The 22922-nt window shown below is 50.9% G+C and overlaps 2 protein-coding genes across 2 annotated transcripts; one reads left to right on the top strand and one right to left on the bottom strand.

The window, feature by feature from the left end:
- Positions 1–8904: 8904 nt before the first annotated feature.
- On the bottom strand, positions 8905–13220 carry LOC107545733 (UL16-binding protein 1-like). The gene is made up of 4 exons (XM_087817779.1): positions 13148–13220; positions 10215–10466; positions 9685–9981; positions 8905–9035 (listed from the first exon to the last, which is right to left on the bottom strand). Exons 1-4 carry the CDS (start codon positions 13218–13220, stop codon positions 8905–8907), a joined length of 753 nt encoding a protein of 250 aa, XP_087673905.1.
- Positions 13221–16970: 3750 nt separating this feature from the next.
- On the top strand, positions 16971–21435 carry LOC107546357 (UL16-binding protein 3-like). Its single transcript, XM_087817780.1, has 5 exons — positions 16971–17010; positions 17513–17767; positions 17988–18260; positions 19213–19331; positions 20539–21435. Exons 1-4 carry the CDS (start codon positions 16971–16973, stop codon positions 19326–19328), a joined length of 684 nt encoding a protein of 227 aa, XP_087673906.1. The 3' UTR covers positions 19329–19331; positions 20539–21435.
- The last annotated feature ends 1487 nt before the right edge of the window (positions 21436–22922 follow it).

Genomic DNA, 22922 nt, shown 5'->3' on the forward strand with positions numbered 1-22922 from the left:
GCGGGCGCGCGGGCGCCGGAAGAACTCGCAGCAGCGGGAGGCATTGTGGGCCGCGCCTGGCACCGCAGCGGGGCCTTTCCGGAGGTTTCCACGCGCTCCCGCGCCTCTCGGCCCGCACCCGGAGTAGGCTCGGGCAGCACCAGGCGGGTGAACAGCGGCCGCCCTGGCCCCGCCCCGGCCCCTCTCTGGCCCCGCCCCGGGTCCGCCCCTCTCTGGCCCCGCCCCGGCCCCTCTCTGGCCCCGCCCCGGCCCCTCTCTGGCCCCGGCCCCGGCCCGGGCCCCTCTCTGGCCCCCTCCCCGGCCTCGCTCTGGCCTCGCCCTGGCTCAGCCGGTGGCTCCCACTGACCCCACGCTCTCGCAGTCGCTGGCAGTCGCCATGGCGGTGGCTGAGCCTCCCCGAGTGCTGCGCCCGTTCCGCTGCCCTGAGCTAGGGACCGTCGGAGCGAGGCGCTCACACGCGTTTGCGGCCTTCCACAATGCCGGCTTTATTAGGGAGGCTTCCCCAAGAAGCCAGCAGAGTCGCACGCAGGCAGCACACGGAGACCGGGAGCTGACGGTACGAGCGCGCTCGCCGCGAGCTCGCGGCCGCCGGCAGGCTCGGCGGGCGGAGAGGCGCGCGGGGCTCAGGCAGCGGCCGCAGGGCGCCCTCCGCCGGGCCGAGCGCTGCGCGCGGCGCCGCCGAGGCTCCAGCGCCCGCTGCCGAGCTCCGCGCCCTGGCTGCCCGCCGGTGGAGGCCGCGCTCGCGCCGGTGTTCGGGCGGAGTCCTTCCCCAAGCGTCCAGGCTTGCGGCGTGGTGCGGTCCGTTACACCTCACTACCACGGTCTTGACACAGTGCTTGACAGACTGCCACGGCTCACGGTGACTCCGTATCAGGTTGTCAAAAGTGTCCAAAAAGTCCGCTCTGTTCTTGCTCTAAACAGTGGTTCTTGGCCGGCCACACTTGAGTCAGGACAGGGTTTATTTCAAAGCCAAACTTTCTTTTTTCTTTCTTGCAGCTTATTCTGTTATATTTCTATATTTCACAGTCTTAATAAGTAAGGTGAATGACCTTTATCAATCTACCAGGGCTTCTCAATTACACTTCATAATACTCCTAACCTCAAAACAACAGATTGCTCCACTGCTTTAGTCTGGGGAAAAACCTACTGCACACATTTTTTAAAGTATGACATGTAAAACTGCATCAGTCAACACTGGTTTTTCATACACTCATCTTGGCAGTTCCACCAACCAACTTCCACAGGCGGCCTAAAGGGGGAGTCGCTAGTGTTCATTTTACAGTCGCTAGTAGCAACTAGGGATCCAAAAATGAGAAAGCAAGGTCTGGGGGGAAATAAAGGTTGTCTCAACACAGAAATGAGACAGGATACAGAAAACTCTGGAACTCTTAGCGTCTTCACAATATTATGCTGAAGTCTCCAATTAGCCACTGCCTGGCACAGCTGATAAAGCCAACCTTTTTCTACTAACCAGCCAGACCTTCTCAAATCTTGAGTTCAAAGGGGCATGAGCTCTTCCGGAGAAGGGCCTCTCCACAAATCCTGGTGACTTCGGGGACTGCTTCAGACTAGCTCAACTGGAGAACCAAAAGACACCATCCTCAGTCCTTCACCTCCAACATCCCCGATTGTTTCCATGTTAGGTTCCTGAGATGTCGTCCTTCAGAAATAGCACAGTGCTGTGAAAAATATAAAAAACAGTAGTCACATTTACTCAGGTTTCCACAAACATAACTAGAAATATGAACACAGCAAATATGGGGACCTGATGACTTATCTCTACAGCCTGTGGAGAGGCCTTCAGGTAAGATCAATAGGAGATGTGTTTTATTACTTTTTAATAAGTCTTTAATTTTTTCTTAAAAATTCTTTATTGATTTGAAAGACAGAGACAGAGAGAAACATCGAGTTTTGTTGTTCCACTGATTTATGCATTCTTTGATCAATTCCTGTATGTGCCCCAACCAGGGATCTAATCCACAACCATGGCGTACAGGGAGGGCGCTCTAACCAAATGAGCTACCCGGCCAAGAGGAGTTGTCATTTTAAATGACATAATAAGGCCTATGAAAATGTCAACCCAGGGGAGGCTAGCTGCCTGTGAGCAGCTTCTGAGTCTTGTTTTTTTCCGAGTTAATGTCTATTGACTCATTTTTCTCCCGATTATGGATCACATTTTCTTCCTCTTTAGCATGTCTGGAAATCTTTTGATTGCATACTTGAACATTGTGAATCATACATGGTTAAATGTATTTTTTAGGAGGGCAAAAATAAATAACTGGATAGAAAAATGGCAGTCTCTACTCTAATGTTTTATCTTCAGAGCTGACATTTAGTAACCTATAGCTTTCAGATCCAGAACCAAGTAGGAGGTAGAAGTAGGAGGTACAAATAGAAAAAAAGAAAAAATTAGTCCAATATTTCTTGTCATTCCATGAAAAGGAGAAATTTTAAAGTTTTTGAGGGTCTGTATTTGAGTGACTTTTAGTCTACAAAAAAGTGGCCTCTTAGCCCTAAAGGAGCGCGCCACAGTGGGCTGCAGGCTCCTCCACCTCCGAGGTACTTATCCCACACAACTGTAGTCGCTGCCAGGTGCCCTTGAGGCCACACGACTCCTAGGAGGGCAGCACCATTAGGAGGTCTGTGGTGAGTGCTCGGCCTGCGCAAGCTCAGGGCTACTTGCATGATCTTCTCATTTTAATCTTTTCATTTCCTAGATCCCAGTGCGAAATGCATGCATGGAAAGATGAAGAAACTAGCACAGGTACATCAGCCAGAGTGTCATCCAGATACATGAGTCCTGTGTCTGGAAGTGTGAGCTTTAGTCCCATCCATTAAAACAGCTTCAGGAGCCAATTCCACCAGCTTGTCAGGTCTGGTGTGAGCCTGGGGACCAGGAATGTACATTGGGGGTGAGCCAGGGATAAGCAGGTGTCCACAAAGATCCATCATTCTCTTGTTATAGGTGAAAGTGGGAAATCCCTTTCCCCACTGAGTACTGGGGGCCAGGTTCTTATGATATCTTGAGAAAAATAACTTTCTAAGACTTGCATGGGAGGATGAGTGATTTTTATTTGCATGGAATTATATCCCTGTGTTTCCAAAGTCCCATTTCCCTTAATCCAGTCCTGGAAGAGATGCAGCTGGGGATTCAGCAAAGCTAGAAGGAAAGCCAGTGTCCAGAGTTTCTGTTCCATGGTGGAGTTGGATCTGGCACAGCATCAGGCTAGTCCCAGTCCATCAGTTCACTGTGTGTGGGGTCCACATGGCCATGGGCCATGTGGGCTAGTGCAGGGGTACACAACCTACAACAAAAGAGCCAGGAGCCCAGTACCCACGAGTGGGAACTTCTGTACTTCAAATCTTCCCGTGCTGCAGTGGCCACACCTACTTGGGCCAATGACATGTTCCCATGTTTGACTGAGTCAGTTCTCTTCCCTATGTCATCCAGGGCATGTGCTTGGCATGCCTATACTATTTGGCCTTACTCCTGTTCTCTTCCAGTTAATTAAAAGCTGGGTTCTTACAACTGTATCACTCCCACCTGGCCTTCCTGCCAGGGCTCTAATGCCAGCCTCCTGCCTTCCTCCTGTTTTCCCAGTCATCTGCCTCCTTAACCCAGCCTTTTGGGTTGAGCCTACCAGGCCCTTCCTGGTTGCCTCCTCCTAAGGGTTTAAACTCAGGCTTCTGTCCCCCAACCCTATGTATGGAGTCGCTTGTCACACAGAGATCACCTGGACCTACCAAGATCTAACCCCAACTAAGCCTGGGTCCTGCCCCCCCCCCCCCGTGGGTCTCGTCTTCCAAACCACATGCACAGGCCCCTCCTGCGTAATGACTCTAGTGAATTAGTCTAGAACCTTTTATATCTTTTATATCTGTTAATTCACAGAGTTTGTTCCTATCCCATATCCCTCAGCTTAAGAGGAGAGAGGGCTGGTGTAGGCTTCCTCCCCTTGCCCATGGCCTTAGGACAATAGGGACTTATTGTCTCTTGGAGCTCATTGTCTTCACTAGGCGAATGTGTGGAGTGGGAGGTCTTAGTCTGTGTTGCTCATTTAATGGGGAGAAGGTTCAGTGGATGGGGCTGGGTGGGACTCAGGACTCCCTGGTCCTCTCACCAGGCTAAGACCTCCCCTCAGCCAGGAGCTATCAGACTCCAACCTTCCTCTTATGTCTGCCCACAGTACCCACTGCCCTCATTAGAGTCAAGATGAAGATCCATTAGGGCTTCCCTACTGGGGGTGGCCAGAGTGATCCTGGTGATGAACTGAGAGGAGGTGGTGTTGCAGCCATAGAGTAAGGGCGGTCTGTCATGGTTGGTTATGTTTATAGTAAGACCTACACTTGAGGAGAAACTCCTTCAGCTTCTGCTCCCCAAGGTAATTCAATCTGTCACAGAATGATTGAGCATCAGCATATACTAGGCTATTGTACTGTTTTCCAAAATTTATAAACGAACACGTTGTATTTCCAATGACCACGTGAAGTATGGAGCACAAAATATACAAGCTCCTCTCAGCAGTTGTGATATTCTGCCTGTGGACTAGGGTGCTAGGACACAGGGAGGGGACAGGAGAGGATTGTTTACCCAGCATACGTGTAATAAGCTGATGAACTTTGAATTAAGCGGATTGCCCTCCACATGTTGGTAGGCCTTGTGAAATCAGTTGATGTCCTGAAAAGAACAGTAAGACTGAGCACCCCCCCCTTTCACCTCCCCCAAGGAAGAGGGACTTCTCCAGCAAAGTGTCTTCAGACTTCATGTGTACCACTGGCTCTCCTGGGCTCCAAAATCCCAGCCTACCCTGCAAGTTTTGGACATGGCAGCTGCGATAATCACATGGGCCAATACTTTATAACAAATCTGTCATCTATCTTCTATCTTTCTGTCTATCTATCATCTATCATCTATCTATCATCATCATGTATCTATCATCGTCTATCCATCCATCCACATCATCATGGTCTGTGAACAGAACGCCTAGAGTCATGGTGGTGACGAAGTGAGAAAGGGCAGATAGGGCAGTGGCTTGATATAGAATATTTCAGGAGGTGAAAGGGGACAGAGAGGGAGGATTACACACACACACACACTCCGGACTTGGTGGGCTCATTTATCCCAGAAGAGCTGCTGAGCCCTTTTCCAACTTGGTTACCTGGAAGCTCCTGTATTACAGTGGGGTCAGGATCTATGAGTGAATTTGCACACCTCCCAATCCAGGCCTGAGCTGCTTTCTCTCTAGAAGGCCTGGGCTGACCGTGCGGATGAGGTGAAGAACAGAGAAGCTGACCAAGGCTGGAGCCCAGAAGGGTGAGAAGGGAACAAGGTGGGAGGACCAGCCTTTGAAGAAGCAGCAGGATCTGCATTGTATTGTTGAGCTAGTTACCTTCTTCCATCAAATTCTGAAAATCATGTTTTTCTTAAATGCCCATTTTTTAACAACTGTACAACCTTCTCAAACAAGCACAAACAGATGCAGAAGTTGTGGTTCTGTACGGAGAACTACTCTTCCTGAGCCATATGACAGGAACCTGTCAACTGATGCCTCCCATTTTTGGGGATGTCCTCTGATGGCATATATGTATCTCCTAAAAACCAGGCCACTCTCCACTATCACCTGAACACAACCACCAGAATAGATTTCACATGAACACATTACTGCTATCCAATCCTCAGACTCCATTCCTGTTTTAACAGTTGTTCTGATAATGTGTTTTACACTCAAAGGAACTGATGGATTTAGGTATTTTTCACTTCTTTGATGCACTGAAGATGTGGGTTATGGCTTTTTACTTGCCCTTTGTGTTGATCTATATAATTTTTAAATGTATGTGGATAGATTAGACTTATGTGGTTAATGCTATTGTATGTCAACCACTAGTTCTCAAATATATATATGAAAGGTTTAAGAGTATTTCATTAAGCATTTTGCTTCATTTATTTGATACTTCAGATTATTATTCCTCCAGTAGGGAGAAACAGAAATCTGTAAACAACATTGAAAAATATATTCTACTTCAGCAGGGTATCCTACTGTTCATTTAGTGCTGTGACACACAATGTCACAATAACATCATATACCTACATGCTTTTTGGTCCACGTTTGCCAGCCTGGAACTAACACTGGGACTTCTGAGTAGCAGGATAAGTTCTCACCCACGGTCTGGATGTGGTGACACGTATGTGAAAGGAGTGATTCAACTATAGTCCTACTACCAATGTGAGAGAACGCCTGGCCTTCCATTTCCTGCCCATCATTTCTTACAGAGATACTGAAATTCTGTCAGTGTCACAGGTATGTCAGGGTATCCCATTGTTCATGTTCTTAATGATTTGGGTGCATGTTCAATCTTTTTTTTGTGATTCTTTTTTTAAAATATGTCTTTATTGATTTCAGAGAGAGGAAGGGAGAGGGACAGAGAAAGAGAAAACATCAATGATGAGAGTCACTGATCTGCTGCCTTCCACACGCCCCTCAATGGGGATTGAGCCTGCAACCCAGGCATGTGCCCTGACCGGGAATCGAACTGCGATCTTTGGATCATAGGTTAATCCCATGCAAGCCGGGCAATCTTTTTTTTTTAAAATCCTCACCTGAGAACATGCTATTCTTAGAGAGTTGGGGGGCGGGGGGCGGAGAGAAAGAGAAACATTGATGTGAGAGAATTGTGGATCAGTTACCTCCTACATGCACTGAACACACAGTTCAACACCCTAGGCGGCCCCCGGGAGTGAACCCACAACCCAGGCATGGTCCCTGACCGGGAATCAAACCCATGACCTCTTGACCCACGGTACGGCGCCACATCAACGAGGGCACGTACAATCTTCTCACAGGCTTATTCTACCATCTGCAAACGGCGCAAAGCACTTGCCCAAATTTAGGTAAATGAGACTTACCCTGATTCTTTGCAGGAGTCATTATATACTCTGAATACTGATCCTTTGTCCGTGGGGACATACAACAACTTTGAGAAGTAGACACGTTTCTGCTGTGAAGACTTACTTCTCACTGAAGGAGGTGAGTCAGGAGGGATCACAGGAAAGTCATTGTGGTGGGTGGGGCAATGTGGAGAAACCAGAAGATTCTCATTGCTTAGATCCCAGAACATTTGTTTGCATCCAGAGCATCGGGATAATGTTTGAGACCAACACAAGAAGCCTGTTAACTTAAGTGCAACCCTTAAATTCTCCGTTTCCACAAGAAATTCTAGCAGAATCACTGGTAATATTTCCTCACAACATGGAGGAACAGTGCAATGCTATGAACACTCTAACAAATCTCCATACCTCAAACTATTAAAAATGGAACTGCCTTATGACCCAGCAATTGCACTTGTGGGAATACATCCAAAGAAACCTGAAACACTGATTAGAAAGAATATATGCACCCCCATGTTCATTGCAGCGCTACTTACAATAGCCAAGATTTGGAAGCAGCCCAAGTGCCCATTAGTAGATGAGTAGATAAAAATGTTGTACATTCACACAATGGAATACTACTTGGCCATAAAGAAGAAGGAAAATTTGCACTGGCCAGTGTGGCTCAGTGGTAGAGTGTGTCGGCCTATGCACCAAAGAGTCATGGGTTTGATTCCTGGTCAAGGGCCCATACTTGGATTGCAGGTTGGTTCCCCAGCCCTGGTCAGGGGCTTGTGCAGGAGTCAATCAATCGATGTGTCTCTCTCACATCCATGTTTCTCTCTCTCTCTCTCTCTCCCTCCCTCTCTCCCTCTCCTCCCATGGGCCTCTCCCCCTCCCCCCTTTCCAGTCTCTCTAAAAATCTATAGAAAATATATCCTTCGGTAAGGATCAACAACAAAAGAAGGTAATCTTCCCTTTGGTGAAGCATGGAGGGACCTGGAGAGTATATGCTGAGTGAAATAAGCCAGGCAGATAAAGACAAGTACTACATGATCTCACTCATATGTGGAATCTAATGAACAAAATAAACTAACAAAGTGAAGACAGATTCATGGATACAGAAAATAGACTCACAGCTGTCAGAGGGAAGGGTGTTGTGGGGCAGGGTGAAAAAGGTGACAGGATTAAGCAAAAAAACACAAACAAAAACCTCATAGACAGAAAAAACTTGTTATTCTCGGGAGCATTTCAGATCTTACTGTTGGTTTATGTCATGTTTGGCTCAAATAAACTGAAAAACTCTCTAAAAAAAAAGAATGAAATAAAACTCCAAAGCAATTAAGTTTTTTAGAATACTGAGTTATTTAAATATCATTATAAGCCAATACTGCAAACAGTGATAAATATACTTTTCTTTTCAAATACATGATTGTTGCCGGGCCGGGCATGGCTCAGCGGTTGAGCACTGACCTAGGATCCAGGGGATCGCGGTTCGATTCCCAGTCAGGGCACATGCCCAGATTGTGGGCTCAGTCCCCAGTCGGGGGCCTGCAGGAAGCAGCAGATCAATGACTCTCTCATCATTGATGTTTCTATCTCTCTCTCCCTCTCCCTTCCTTTCTCTAAGACCAATAAAGACATATTTAAATAAAATACATGATTGCTTTTAAGGACACAGAACAAAGCCCTGAGGTTTGGTACTTTTTGGCAGTAATGTTTGCATGTAACAAGTCATGGTGCAGAGATGTATCTGATCTTTTACAAAGAAGACAGAAGATGTTCTCCTTGTTGAGATTTCTTACTGAAGCTATTCAAGTTTAAACACAGGAATTACATCTTTAGCACCAGAGAGAGTGACATGATATGTTAAAAAACACCAAAGATGATGACCAGCACATGCGACAACGGACATGAGGTGCTGCCTCTGCTGCTTCATCCTGACCTAGGGCAGTCGCTGGACTTAGAAGGTTTGAGGTCCAGGTGATCGGAAAATGAACAGCCCCTCCCTTCCCATTCAATCCTGCCCTCAGTACCTGTTATCGTAAGGCCCTACCTGGGATGCCAACTAGGATGAAGCTGAGGATCACAGAGAGGATCAAAGTGATGTGAGTGTTGGTTGTGGCCTCAGATGGGATTGGGGCTGTGGCTGTGGCTGTGGCTGGTGCAGCTGTAATGGAAACACAAGAGTGACATCCTGCTCTGAACCCAAATCTGAGGAGACACCTCACCACCTGCTGCCCCAGGTAATTCTACAATGCAAGCAGTTCCTACCCCTCTAAGTGTGGCAGGCACTGTGACAGGTCCTGGGGTTGGAACAATGAGAGGAGATGGGCCCTGTCCCCTTGGGGTTCGTACATTAACGGGGGAAGCCAGGGCTACAATATACCCAGTCACTCCTGCTGCGACAGAAGAGGAGACATGAGTAAGGAGGCTGCGCAGTTCTCTCAGGAGCTGGCTTGAGGTGGACTTGAAGCATTTCCAGAAAAAGACCAGGTGAGACGCAAAGGAAAGTGATGCTGAGAAGACAGAACAGCACAAGGAACAGGTCTGAAAACAGAGAGATGCCCTCATGTTTGGGCAGGAGGAAATCCACAGAGCGTGGCCCAAGTTATTTGCAGTGGGACCTGAGGAAGTGAGAAGCAATAGGAGGGATTTCAGAACATACCCATAGCTGTTGTTCTCAAACAACAAAAAACCAACAAAACCCACCCCACCGTGGATGGATCACTTTCCCAAACCACCCACAACACACTCTCACACTCAGTGTCAATGTTATTTTCTAGGGCCCTATGACTTCATTACCCCTGCAGAGTTACCTTTTGTGCTCAGAAGTTCATCCTGGGGACACAAAACTTGTTGAAGCCACTTCCCACAGTCTCCAACTGAGATCCGATTAAGGAGATCGGTTATGGGTCCGACAATCTTGTTTAAGAGTCTGTCTTCACCATGCAATGCTGTCCAGCTTTTCTTGGAGTCCAAGTGGAGAAATATCCGAGGAGACACCTCACCACCTGCTGCCCCAAGTAATTCTATGAAGTCAAGCTCCCAGAAAGGGCTGGTGCCTCCACTGGATTCCTGCTTACACATCATGCTGCCCTGTAGGGAGAGAGGGCCTGTCCCCACCCACCACAGGAATAAGTTTAGCCTTGGGTCTTGACAGCTCCTTTGTCCCCACCTGGTATCCAGGCCTCTGCTCCCTCCTATCTCCTGGTCCTGCTCTGTCCTCTGTGCCCTACGCTGACTGCTGGGCTTCTTGGGTAGGACCAACTTCCAGTATTTACATAATCACATAGCTCCCTGACCCTACGACACTGTTCTACTTCTACCCTGGGTCTTGCAAACTTACCACTGGTTTTAATATTCCATCTGATGTCAAGCAGTGCCTTTTTGAGGTCTTCCATCACATCTTTCAGAGTGTCTCTCTGTTGATTCCAGGCCTGTGTTTCATTCACCTCCATCCCCTGACCACCCATGAATTTAATCTCCTGGTGGTTACAGGTATAATTAAAAAAGTTCTTTCCATTGACCTGGCCTTGAATTACACACCATGGTTGTCCGTTAAGAGTGATGGTGAATTTATAACCAAGAGAGCTAGCACCTGTGAAGGACAAATGCAGGGAAGGTTGGGATTTGAAGAAAAGTGCCCATAAGCACCTCTCCCGCATCTCTGTGACAGCAAGTGAATCCCCCTGGTGGCTGGGCTGGCAGAGCAAGGACTGACTCTGGCAGGCCCCTCTCATCACCAGGTGAAGGCAAGAGCCCCCCTCCCTTGTTTGAGGGGGACTAGGAGGCCTCTGCCTGGCAGGAAACTAATACCCAGCATCAGTCAGTCCATAACCAGCCTAGGGTTGTGCCAGGCTGGCTAGGGGAAAAAGGTCTTGATGCCAGAGGACTGTCAGCAACCAGCCCTGTGCCCTGTGGGGAGATAGTAGAGTGGGTAGGGGGCTACTCCTGAGGAAGTTGGATGATGGTGAGGGTGGGGTGAGAAGGAAACCCAGTGTTGGAGAAAGACGAGTTGACAACTGTAGGTCAGCAGTTGAGCATCGACCTATGGTCCAGGAGATCGAGGTTTGATTCCCAGTCAGGGCACATGCCCCTGGGTTTGCAGGATCGATGCCCAGCAGGGCATGTGCAGGAGGCAGCCGATCAATGACTCTCATCATGGATGTTTCTCTCTCTCTCTACCTCTTCCTTCCACTCTCTGAAATCAATAATATATATATATGTATGTGTGTGAGTGTGTGTATATATATATATATATTGTGGTACATATATACAATGAAATATTACTGGCCCATAAAAAAGTATCCAAAATCTTACCATTTGTGACAGCATGCATGGACCAAGAGGGTATTATGTTAAGTGAAATGAGTCAGTTAGAGAAAGACAAATACCATCTGATTTCACTTACATTTGGAATCTAAAGAAAAATATAAACGAACAAACAAAACAGAAACAGGCTCATAGATACAGGGAACAAACTGATGGTTGCCAGGCGGGAGGCAGTTGGGGGACTGGGTGAAAAAGGTGAAGGGACTGAGAAGTACAGATTGATAGTTATAAAACAATCACAGGGATGTAAAGCACAGCATAGTAAATAGAGTCAACAATATTATAATAACCATGTATGGTTCCAGGTGGGTACTTGAAATACTGGGGGGAACACTTTGTAAAGTGCCTAACCACTATGCTGTACACCTAAAAAGTAGTTCAAAATACTACTGAATGTAAACCTTAATAAAACAAAATGAAAACCATCACCAAAGAAACACAATTACAATGAATGCCTGTATAACTCAATATAAAATGAAGATTTTCAAATATAAAAAAAAAAGAAACGAAAAAAGTTTGCGGGCTCCTGCCTACATGCATGAGCTTTACCTACTGTTGCCTTCGCAGTCGGTGGAAAGTGTGGGTCTGGGACCAGGGGCTACTCTGCTCTAGGATGTGTGCCCCCGGGGCAGAGGCTTCTGCTGGGAGGCGCCACCAGGCAAGGGCGGTAAAGTAACCCTGGTGGAGAAATTAGGGTCACTTTCAAATGGGAAGGTGTTGGAGGCACTGGTGCTCTTAGGATGCCAAAGAATTGCGTTAAAAAAGGGCGTGAGCTGGGCCTGGGAGCAGTGACTCATGGGCACAGATGAGCGATGTAGCTAGTGTGAGCTCCTCCTTAGGGACCAGGCGCCTGAGGGCGCCGTGAAGGTCAAGGGAGGAAGCGAGGCCTTTGCAGGATGGAAGGTTCGCGAGGGGAAGTCACGGTGAGGAGAGCAGGGACGCGCAGCCGTCCCCGGGTGGCTACCCTGAGGGAGGCCCCTTGTCCCGCCCACGTCCGGACGCCAGGGGCTCAGGCTCGAAGGTTCCCGCTTCCCAGGAAGCCTCCAGAGCGGCGGGTGGGGAGGGGGAGGGGCGGGGGTAGGGGAGGGGCGGGGGAGGGGCGGGGGTAAGGGAGGGAAGGGAGAGGGGCCGGGGGTGGGGGAGGGAAGGGGGAGGGTCGGGAGTAGGGGAGGGGCGGGGGAGGGGCGGGGGGAGGGGAGGGAAGGGAGAGGGGCAGGGGGAGGGGAGGGAAGGGAGAGGGGCCGGGGGTAGGGGAGGGGAGGGGGAGGGGCGGGGGTAGGGGAGGGAAGGGAGAGGGGCGGGGGGAGGAGAGGGGCGGGGGTAGGGGAGGGGGGGAGGGGCGGGGGTAGGGGAGGGGGGAGGGGCGGGGGTAGGGGAGGGAAGGGAGAGGGGCAGGGGGAGGGGAGGGAAGGGAGAGGGGCCGGGGGTAGGGGAGGGAAGGGAGAGGGGTGGCGGGTAGAGGAGGGGGAGGGGCTGGGGTAGGGGAGGGAAGGGAGAGGGGCGGCGGGTAGGGTGGGGAGGGGCGGGGGTAGGGGAGGGAAGGGAGAGGGGCGGCGGGTAGGGTGGGGAGGGGCGGGGGTAGGGGAGGGAAGGGAGAGGGGCGGCGGGTAGGGTGGGGAGGGGCGGGGGTAGGGGAGGGAAGGGAGAGGGGCGGCGGGTAGGGTGGGGAGGGGGGAGGGGCGGCGGGAGCGGCGCGGGGCGAGGCAGGGTGGGGGCTTCCTCGGTAACCCCCGCGCGTCCCGGTCTCTCCTGGCCCCTTCCCCCTCCGTCCATTTGGCCAAGTGCCCGGCTCGTTTCAGCCCCTGTCCTGGAAAGGGGCAAGCAGCTCTGCGGACGGAAGAGACGCCTGCCGCAGGGTCGGCGGGGTCTGCGCCGCACCCGGAGGGAAGGGTCCCGAACCCCAGCGCCCGCGCCCCTCGGGTTACCCCCCACCCCCCGCGCACTCACAGCCCGACGCAGCAGGTTTCGGGAGCAGAAGCAAGAGCAAGAAGACCGGCATGAGTCTCCCACGCAGCTCCATCGCGACGCACCGGGACACCCGCGGAGGACCCGGAGAGGGCTGGGGACTGGCGCCTGAGGGAACCCTGCAGGAAGCGGGGAGTAACCTCGGATTCCGACGGCTGCCGTGGGTTTAAGCGCCCGGGCGGCGGGGGTGTGGGCGGGCGTGGCCGTCATTACGTAGGTCTCTTCCTTTCACTCCCCCGGGGTGGTGAGCTCCCGGGAAGGAAGTTTCCGCGAGCCCGTGTGGAGAGAACTGAGCTGCTGGCCTTGTCGCTGCCCGGGAGAGGCCGGGCTGGCCACCGCCCTCCGCTGCTTGGAGTGTTTTTGTAAAACTCATTTCAGAGAGAGGAAGGTCTTCAGCGGGGGAGAGAGAGAGAAACGTCAATGATGAGAGAGAGTCATTGATCCGCTGCGTCCTGCACGCGCCCGACTGGGATCGACCCCGCTACCAGGGCACGTATCCTGACCGCGATCTCCTGGACCTAGCTCCCCGCCCAATCGCGGAGCCACGCTCTGCAGGGCACATAGACTGGGCAATCCCCGTCCTGGCGACCCCTCTCTGCCTCGAAGGCCACAGCGCCCAAGGATGCAGTTGTGCTAAGTTTAGGGCTTTGTTGAGACAGTCTGCGCATCGCGCCTCACGCCCGCGCTCCGACTGCCGCTCGCCATGCCCAGGACCCCCGGCTCCCAGTTCACTGTAGTCCTGACTGTCTCTGGGTGCACGGAGGTGAGAGCAGGATGCAACCTTCAGTGGGCTGGGGGGAGGGGACGGGCTTGGGCACGTAAGCAGACCCGCGGGACGGAGGACCCAAGGCAGTTCCAGAACTTTCTACCGGTAGTACCGCGCCCTCCCCCACGCCACGGGCCGTCCCCGCCGATCCCCGCCGCGGGCTCTTTTCCGTTTTGGCGTCCGGGGCAGGTTTCGGCGTCCTGGCAAGAAGGACCACGAGAGGTGCTAGAAGTGACAGGGCCAGCTCGCCGGAGGGAAGCGAGCAGGGAGGGGGAGGGCGCGGCGAGAACCTGCTGCCACGGGCGCGTGACTTCCCCAGGCCGCCCTCCTGCCCCGGGTGCAAGTCCTGCTTCTGCGGAACTGGGAGCCCCTGTCCCAGGGCCCGGGCGTCTCCTCAGGGTCGCCACCCACAGGCAGACACACGTGCGCCCCTCCCCTTCTCACAGGACGTTCCCCAGCAAGCCCCCATCGTCGGCACCGCCCGCCCCCTTGAGCTTTCCAACCCGCGCTGCCGGAGGTCCCGGCGCCTGCAGCCCGGCTGAGCTGACTGCACCGGCCGCCTCCCCTAACGAGCCGCTGCGCTCCAGCCCTGGCCTTCCGAGCCGCTCTGCCGCCAGACAGGCCGAGTCCCGTGCAGTGCTGCTCTTCCACGGCAGCCGCTGCTCCCCTCCCCGGCTCACCCCGTTTTGCTACCCAGTTCTTTGGGGTCCCAGGAACACCAGTACCTCCAGTACCTCCTCATCGGTGAAGTGGCCCTAACCATTTCCTCTCCCAGGTGGCATATCTGTGCCCTGGCCTGAGGGCACACACTGCAAAAGCCTGTGCACCTGGCCCAGGGAACCTAGGGCAGGAGGGACAGGCATGACCTGGGAATGACGGTGAGGAGGGGCACCCTCTCTCTGCCCTTTCATCCCAAACCCACATTTTCCACCCACGGAGGAGGCAGCATCATGTGAAGGCCGTAGATTAAGGCAGAAGTGCGCAGACTTTTTCTATAAAGGGCAAACAGTAAATATTTTTATCTTTGCAGACCTCTTGGTATCCCTGTATGCACGAGGCACCTCCACGTTTGTGGTGCCAAAGCAGCCAAAGGCAAGATACAAACAACTGGGGGGCCAGATGTGGCCACTCTGCTAGTTTCCTGACCCCAGATTTAGGGTATATAGGGAGTCCCCTATGTGGGTGACCACGCCCCTAGGGAATCATCTCCCAGGGTGCCTCTGCTGAGTGTTGAAGAGCCTGTGGCTTCTGGGTGGAGTGAATGTGAGAGGATGTGGGTCCCACAGACAGGGGTCAGTGCTCCCCTCCTCTCTGTAGACTGGATTCATTGGTGGAAGGGGGCCATTAGAGACACTCCATGAAGCCATAGGTGTGAGCATAGGGTGGTGCTGGTACATTTTGGTGTCAAGATTGGGGCCTCTGCTTCTGTATCTCATTTGTTGCCTGTGACCCTGCTCATTTCAGTGCCAGAAAAGTCACAGTGTCTCATGAGCACTCGGCCTACCTTAGCTAATGACGCTCATGATGGGCGACTGATATCCCATAGCCAGGGGCCTCGTCTCTACCAGACCTCTTTAAATGCTGTGGAATTCCCTGTTGCAAGGGCTATGGCCTTCGTCAGCCCCTATGGATCTGCAATATGATTCTCCCATTAGGATGCCTTCAAGTCCAGATAGCAACTTTCCCTAGCACTGATTCCTCCAGTATCCCAGATTCTGTGGATCTTAGGGCCCGAGGGGCAGGTCCAGCCACACTCAATCATTCGTGTATTGTCTGTGGCTTCTTTCATGCTACAATAGCAGAGGTGAGTAGTGGCAAAGAGGCCTGTGGTCTGCACAGGCTAAACTCTTTGGCAGCTAGATAATGAGAGAAAGTCTCCAGACCAGATTGTTACTAAATGGCTGTAGGATAGGGATCATGTCCTGCATCCTTAAGGGTTTAAGGTTGGTCCTCCTCTCATTCATATTATCCAGGATAAAATACTGGTTTAGCATTCTATTTAGAGCAAAGGGAAGACAGTTTGCCAATATTGTACTTAAATTTCCCTGCTTGGCAGTAGCCCTGAGCCCACAAGTAATTCAATAACTACAAAGATTTTCTATTCCTATTACACATCTGGGAAATATGATAAGGACCACAGTGTGGATATGGACCAATAACACGCCTGGGAGCAGGACCTGGGACAGGTGTGTGTTCATTCCCTGGCCCCATGCATCACTTTAGATCCCTGTGGATGATGTCAACTCATACACGGGATCAAATATGAGAGCGTAAGTCGTTTCTGCTTCCCAGTGCACACTAAGCTGAGTCAATGGCCACATGGGCCTTTGAGGAAGGCCTGCGGGACTTCTGTGCTTGGTGCGGTGTTGAGAGGCCCCTCCTCATTGCAGCCTTGCCCCTCCTTCTGGTAGTGAGTTCTGGGCCTGAGAAGTGGCTCAGTTCTGGGAACTGGGCAAAGGATTCAGTCTTATGCTGGGAGGCTGCTTTCAGCCTCCTGATCACCCATCCTTGTGTTTGTCTCTGTTTGTTTTAATTATTTAAATCCAGCAGTAAGTACCCAGGTTGAATGTCCATCCATTTTGCCTCTAGGATCCCCCTGTTCTGTGAGCCATAGTCAGAGCTCTCTGTGGTTGAGGCCCTGGCTGCATTTGCCACCTTCCTAGTCATTGTGATGCTCATAACTCCTTTGCTCCTGACACAAGCACCTGTACCTGTGACTTATCATTTCAACGTGTTCCATCCCCATTACTACTGGCAGCCTTTTTGGGGAACACCAACTCCTACCACCATTCCTGACCTTGAGCAAAGTCATCAGCGAGCTTTTGGAGAGTTCTGGTGCTCTTCTCCTCCATGCTTTCCCCATCGGCTTGATCAACCCGAGTCTAGCTTCAGGCTTCCCCATGGAGCATGGTTGACTGGACACTTTCTGCCTTTGCATGTTATATCCCCCCTGGCATATCCACTTCTCTGAGCCCTCTGATCCCTTCCTCTTCCACCTGCCTCAGAAGTTCCTGCTTTTCCATGCCATGCACTGTAGCCATGCCTTCCTCCAAGCTTGCAGGGTCCATCCTAGCAGCAGGTTAGCACCATCTCCCAGGGCTGTGCTACTTCATGACCCACAGTTGCAAACTGTTCCTTTAACCTGGAGATCTGTCTCCATCCCCCACCCCACTGTCACAGCTTCCTCAGGAGCGGCCCCTACATGCTCTCCATGTTCTTGCAGGCACTGGTCTCATTTCTGACAGTCCTTTGGCATCGAGACCTTTCCTCCGTAGCCACTTGGCATGTCCCTGCATTGGTTATGGGCTGATGATGGGTATTGATTGGCATAGTGAACAGAGGGGACATATCTGGAGATGTGTGGTTTCTTGCCAGGCAGAGGCTTGCTGGTCCTCCTCAAGCAATGGAGGGGCACTAGCCTTCACCTGGTGAAGGGAGAAGCCTGGCAGGGTCAGTCCTTGCTCTGCCAGCCCAGCCATCGGGGGCAGGGGCTGAGGTGTTGCTGTCACAGAGATGGGGGAGGTAGTGCCTTGGGTCCTCTTCTGCCAACCTCAGCTGTCACCTGCATTTTTTCTTTCCAGATGATCACCGTCTTCACTATGATTTCAGCATTGCTTTCAATAAACAGCCACGGTGTATGGTTCAAGGCCAGCTGGATGGAAAGAATTATCTCTCCTATGACTGTGGAATCGATAAGGTCATATGTATGGATTTCCTGAGCGCGGACGTAATGGCCACAGATGTCTGGAAAGATCAAACGAATAGGCTGAGGGACGTGCGGGACTTGATCAGACAGCACCTGTCTCACACAGAACGGGAGAAATACGCAGACGGAGGTAAGTTAGAAAATCCAGCTGCAGAAGTGAGCAGATTGTGGGGTTAGCTATACTGATTGTAGTCACGTGAAAAATAAAATTGGATGTTGGGCCTTCTCGTGTGGTCCAGCAGAAAGGTCGGGGAGAACAGGGCAGGAGTGGAAGGGTTCAGGGGGGTGGACCCCAGGTGGGGACAAAGGACTTGTCAAGAGCAGAGGTTGACGTCTCTCTTGCGGGGCAGCTCCCTTCACCCTGAAGGTCAGGATGATTTGTCAGTGCACAGCCGGTGGACGCACCAGGGGGTCCTGGGAGTTTTTTTCGGATGGACAGAGGCTCCTTGTGTTTGACGCTGAGAGCGGAGAGTATAGAGCCGATAATTCCCGAGGTGAACAGATGAAACACAAGTGCGAGAGTGACCATGCTTTGACCAAAGCCTTCAAATCGTACTCAATGGGAGACTGCCAGGGCTGGCTTCGGTTCCTGGTGCCCTGGAAGAAAGAGCTGGAGACAGCAGGTAACGGGACACAGGGACAGAGGGGCCATTCTCTCGAGGACAGACTGAACTGCCGCAGTGTGTGTGTCTGTGTGTGTGCATGCATGAGTGTATGTGAGTGTGTGTGTGTGTGCATGAGTGTATGAGTGTGTGTGATTGTGTGTGTGCATGAGTGTCTGAGTGAGTGTGAGCATGTGTGTGTGTCTTCATGTGTGTGAGTGTATGTGAGACTGTGTCTGAGTGTGAGCATGTGTGTGTGTGAGAGTGTCTGTGTGTTTCTGAGTGTGAGCATGTGTTTGTGTCAGCATGTGTGTGAGTGTATGTGAGAGTGTGTCTGAGTGTGAGCATGTGTGTGTGTGAGTGTGTCTGGGTGTGAGCATGTGTGTCAGTGTCTGCGTGAGAGTGTGTTTGTGTGAATGTGTGTGTGTTTGAAAGTGTGACTCCTCCGTGGTCAGTTCTTGGGAATAACGGCCGTGGGTGTGTTCCACAAGCCCCCTTTCCCTCCTCACGTCTCTCCCCCACTGCAAATAACTTGCGCCACGCCCTGTGGATTTCCTCCTGCCCAAACATGAGGGCATCTCTCTGTTTTCAGAACTGTTCCTTGTGCTGTTCTGTCTTCTCAGCATCACTTTCCTTTGCGTCTCACCTGGTCTTTTTCTGGAAATGCTTCAAGTCCACCTCAAGCCAGCTCGTGAGAGGACTGCGCAGCCTCCTTACTCATGTCTCCTCTTCTGTCGCAGCAGGAGTGACTGGGTATATTATAGCCCTGGCTTCCCCCATTAATGTGCGAACCCCAAGGGGACAGGGCCCATCTCCTCTCTTTGTTCCGCCCCAGGGTCTGTCACAGTGCCTGCCACACTTAGAGGGGTAGGAACTGTGTGCATTGTGGGATTACTGGGGGCAGCAGGCCAGAGGAGGCATCTTCTGAGATTTGGGTTCTGCACAGAGTGTCATTCTTTTGTTTCCATTTCAGCTGCACCAACTACAGCCACCGCCACAGCCACAGCCCCGTCCAAAGCCACAACCAACACTCACATCACCTTGATTGTCTCTGTGATCCTCACCTGCTTGGTCATAGTTGGCTGGTAACAGGTACTAAGAACAGAATGAAGTGGGAAGTGAGGGGCGGATGGCCTGAGTGAGGACAGGGAAAGGTGAATTCCCAGCCTGTCCCTGCCCTCTCACTGAAATTTCTCCTCCTGGAAATGAGACCAGGAGAGTAACACATATTGCTTGGTAGCAATAACTTGGACAAGTTCAGCCCTGAGATCTGCTGTCTCCTTACTGTTAATGCCAGTGGGAAAAAGAGGGGCCCACGCCAAGGCTTAAGGCCTATTGATGCTAAAGGGGTTTAGTGATTGCAGTCCTGGCTCACATTCTGTTTGGGAGAGTGTATTTGGGCCCAGTGTGGGTGGTGTGGGGACAGCAGGCACACAGGACGTGGGCAATACTCACATTCAGGTGAGAGCAGCATGGTGGCTCCATGTGATGTGTCCAGGGGAAGGGAATGTGCAGGAAGCTAAGAGGAGAGGGGCGTGGGTGTAATCCCAGGAAGAGGGGTGGAAGGCCTTGCAGACCCAACTCGAAAGGCTGGAGCTCATGGCTGAGTTCCCAGAAAACGTTGCTTCAAGCACGTCAGGTAAGGCAGCAGGCTAACCTTAGGGACTGTGCAGGACAAGGTTAGAAGGAGGTGAGATCTCAGTGAACCCCTGGGATTCCTGGCTGAGCCCTGGTGCAGTCCCCTGGCAGCCAGGCTCCCCCACACTCCAGATTCTGAGGCAAAGAGGGGCCCCAGCCTTGAGCAGAGGTGACTCGGGAGCTAAGTGTGGCTGAGTTGTTAGTGGAGTTGGATGCTGACACTGACAAGCAAGGATGGATGGGCAGGGCAGGGCAGTCACTCCCAGAGTCCTGTGCTGGTACTAGGGCGAGGAGAGAGGAGGGGAATGACGGATGTTTGTCTGCAACCCTCCCCAGTGCTAGGGGAACCAGGATGCAGGCCCCTCTGTTTGGACAAGGCGTCCATGGGTGCTTTAGAATCAGGACTTTAGTAGAGGGAGCAGAGCAATTCATTTGCACCTTAAGTCCTGAGCCCCACCTGTCATTAACAGGACTTGGGTCTGACTGTCATGTGGTAAAGGAGGGCAGGACCCAGGCTGGTGGTGAGAACTGAGGGGAAATACATGCATCTCAGTGAGGGTGGGGCTGTGAGATGGAAGTGAATGGGGTCGGTAGCCCAGGGGAACTGACCCAGGATTTCCAGAGCTGGTGGGACAAACACGTGTTTCTTTTCTGATGACAGAAGATGCTGCTGCTCAGAAGCTCCTGAGAGTGTGATCTAGTTCAACATCTGTCCCTTCTGGTTGGCTGCCTTTCCAGCTCCAGCTGTTTACGTGTTGACCTGCAGGAGCTGCAGTCCTCGCAGCAAATGCAGAGACCTCGAGAGGATTGTGAGGATGCAGCAGATGCAATATTCCTGTCCTGTATTCAATGGGGAATATGTCAACTCTGCACTTTTTCCCACATTTGGTTCCATTTTTTCTTGGTGGAATTGTTGGGCTCTTGCACTTAGTCTTCCCACTGCTTGCACAAGAAGTCTCACCAAAGAGATGATTTTCCGTGTTCCCTTTGGTTGTGGAAATGAGGTGGATCTGCATCGGGACCTTGTTCTTGCAAATGGTGCTGATAGTGAAACACCCGTGAAAACTCAGAACCTCAGGGATTGTTTGTATGTCCTGGTCGAACCTCACCAGGATTTACAAGGAAAAATGATATTTATGATAGTTACTTTTAGGAACTTTCCCCTATGTAATGCTATTTAACTGTATATCTCTCTATAAAATATTACTATAAAATATACTTACTTAGGAATTGTGTTTGATACACACAGAATTTTAGGTGATTATTGTTTGTTTGTCTACGCCATAGAGTAAATAAAACCAGGGATTCTGCTAGATTGGAATGGAACCAGAATTTACCATCTGAGTCTCATCATGAGAAGTGGAATAAAATCCTCATATGGACCTTAAGAAATGAGGATTTTTCTGATTTATCCCAGCACACTCCACCCAGGCAGTGACTTCCCTGTGATCGCCATCCCTCCACTCCCCTCCTTCAGTGAGAAGTAAGTCCTTATGGCTGAAACATCTCTACTTCTCAAAGTTGTTTAATCCCCTTATGACAAAGGATCAGTGTCCAAGATATGTAAGGAGCTCCTAGAAATAAATTTGATCCTGTAAATTTTCCAAAGATGTAGGAGCAAGGTTTGAGGAGTTCATGGATGGAAAATACACTTTGAAACGATTGAAAATCTCACAAAGAATCAAGGTAACACAAATGAAAAGTCCAATAGATACCCTTACACACCCACAAAATCGTCAAATAATTTTAAATTTGCCAACCGTAACCACTGGATGGGAAATAGAACAGCAGGAGTTACCTTGCATGGTCGTATGGGTATGGATGGGATGAATCAGCTCTGAAATACCATCTGACAGTGTCTAGGGCAGTGGACAGTATGTGCATCGCCCTGGGACTCTGAGAGTCAGTTCCAGTCTTACAAACATGGGCCAAAATGTATGTAGATATTTGCTGCTGCTGTTGTTGCAGCATTTTTTTGTCATAGCAAAAAATTAGCAACACATGAAATAGCCAGCAAAAGGAAAATCTATGGAAAATGTTGGTAAAACATTTCTATTTCTTTCTACCTGGATGACTAAATAATCTAAACCACTGTCAAAGAGGAAACAACCAAATTACTGGATGAAAACTTTTAGATCTGGGAGATATATTAATGTTGATTTCTGGTTGTCCCATAAGAACAGTGGCTGTCTGAATACAAATCTCTCCAGATATTTTAAAAAGTATACAAAGCACAGAAGGGGCAAATAAAACACTCCTAAACCACAGCTTTGGCATGAGAAGGAGATGGGAAATGTCTCAATCCATCAGAGCCTTTTGCTGGACGTCATGGCGAATAGAGGACCCTCCTGGTGAACCTGGGTGGGACTAGGGATGTGATGGCCCTAGCGTACTGACGTGAAATCTATGTGATGATTGTATTGGGGGTGGTATAAGTGCCCAGGTTTCTAGGAAATGCGCTCTGTAGAGTGTAGCAGTGAGGGGATATTAGCAGCTCACTGCCCATAGCTGAGGAATAGACTTTCTCTAGCTGCACCTGCAATGTTTTTGTAAGATTTTTCTTGTTTGAAAAACTTTGGAAAAGTTTTTAAAAGTGAGAATTTAGGAAACACTCAATTTTCAGGATTTGAAGTATGAAGGGAAATACCTCAATAAATGCAGTACAGATGTGGAAAACTTGGGTCTCCCCTGTTTCCACCTCAGACCCTGCTCTTGCATAAAGACAGGCCTTGCCCCATTGTTTCCTACTGACCCTTCTGTGCTCCAGAGGGACGAGCTTCTCCCTCGTCCACCTCAGCAGCATGGTCAGCCAGGCCTGCAATGGGAGGTGTGCAAATGCACTTTTACAGGCCTGACCCCTCGCTGTGATGCAGGGGCCTCCATGCAACCCAGTCAGAGAGAAGGGCTTTGCAGCTCTTCTGAGATGGATCAACCCTCTAAGTGGTGCGTATGTGTGTGTGTGTATTACTGGTATATTTTGCTTCTGGAACTCATGATTTCTGTTGGGGTTTCCCACACCTCCACCCTGTCCCATGCCCCCACCTG

Source organism: Miniopterus natalensis, chromosome 5 (genome assembly GCF_054644295.1).
Source record: "Miniopterus natalensis isolate mMinNat1 chromosome 5, mMinNat1.hap1, whole genome shotgun sequence".
NCBI lineage: Eukaryota > Metazoa > Chordata > Mammalia > Chiroptera > Miniopteridae > Miniopterus > Miniopterus natalensis.

Excerpts from the sequence above, each read along its gene's own strand:
- LOC107545733 (XM_087817779.1), bottom strand. The coding sequence starts at position 13,220 with ATGGAGCTGCGTGGGAGACTCATGCCGGTCTTCTTGCTCTTGCTTCTG. Across the intron at positions 10,467-13,147 it reads GAAACCTGCTGCGTCGGGCT|GTGCTAGCTCTCTTGGTTAT; the intron begins GTGAGTGCGCGG and ends TGTCCTTCACAG. Across the intron at positions 9,982-10,214 it reads ATGGAATATTAAAACCAGTG|GCCCTCTCTCCCTACAGGGC; the intron begins GTAAGTTTGCAA and ends GGGTGGGGACAG.
- LOC107546357 (XM_087817780.1), top strand. The coding sequence starts at position 16,971 with ATGCCTTCCTCCAAGCTTGCAGGGTCCATCCTAGCAGCAG. Across the intron at positions 17,768-17,987 it reads GGAGAAATACGCAGACGGAG|CTCCCTTCACCCTGAAGGTC; the intron begins GTAAGTTAGAAA and ends CTTGCGGGGCAG. Across the intron at positions 18,261-19,212 it reads GAAAGAGCTGGAGACAGCAG|CTGCACCAACTACAGCCACC; the intron begins GTAACGGGACAC and ends TTTCCATTTCAG.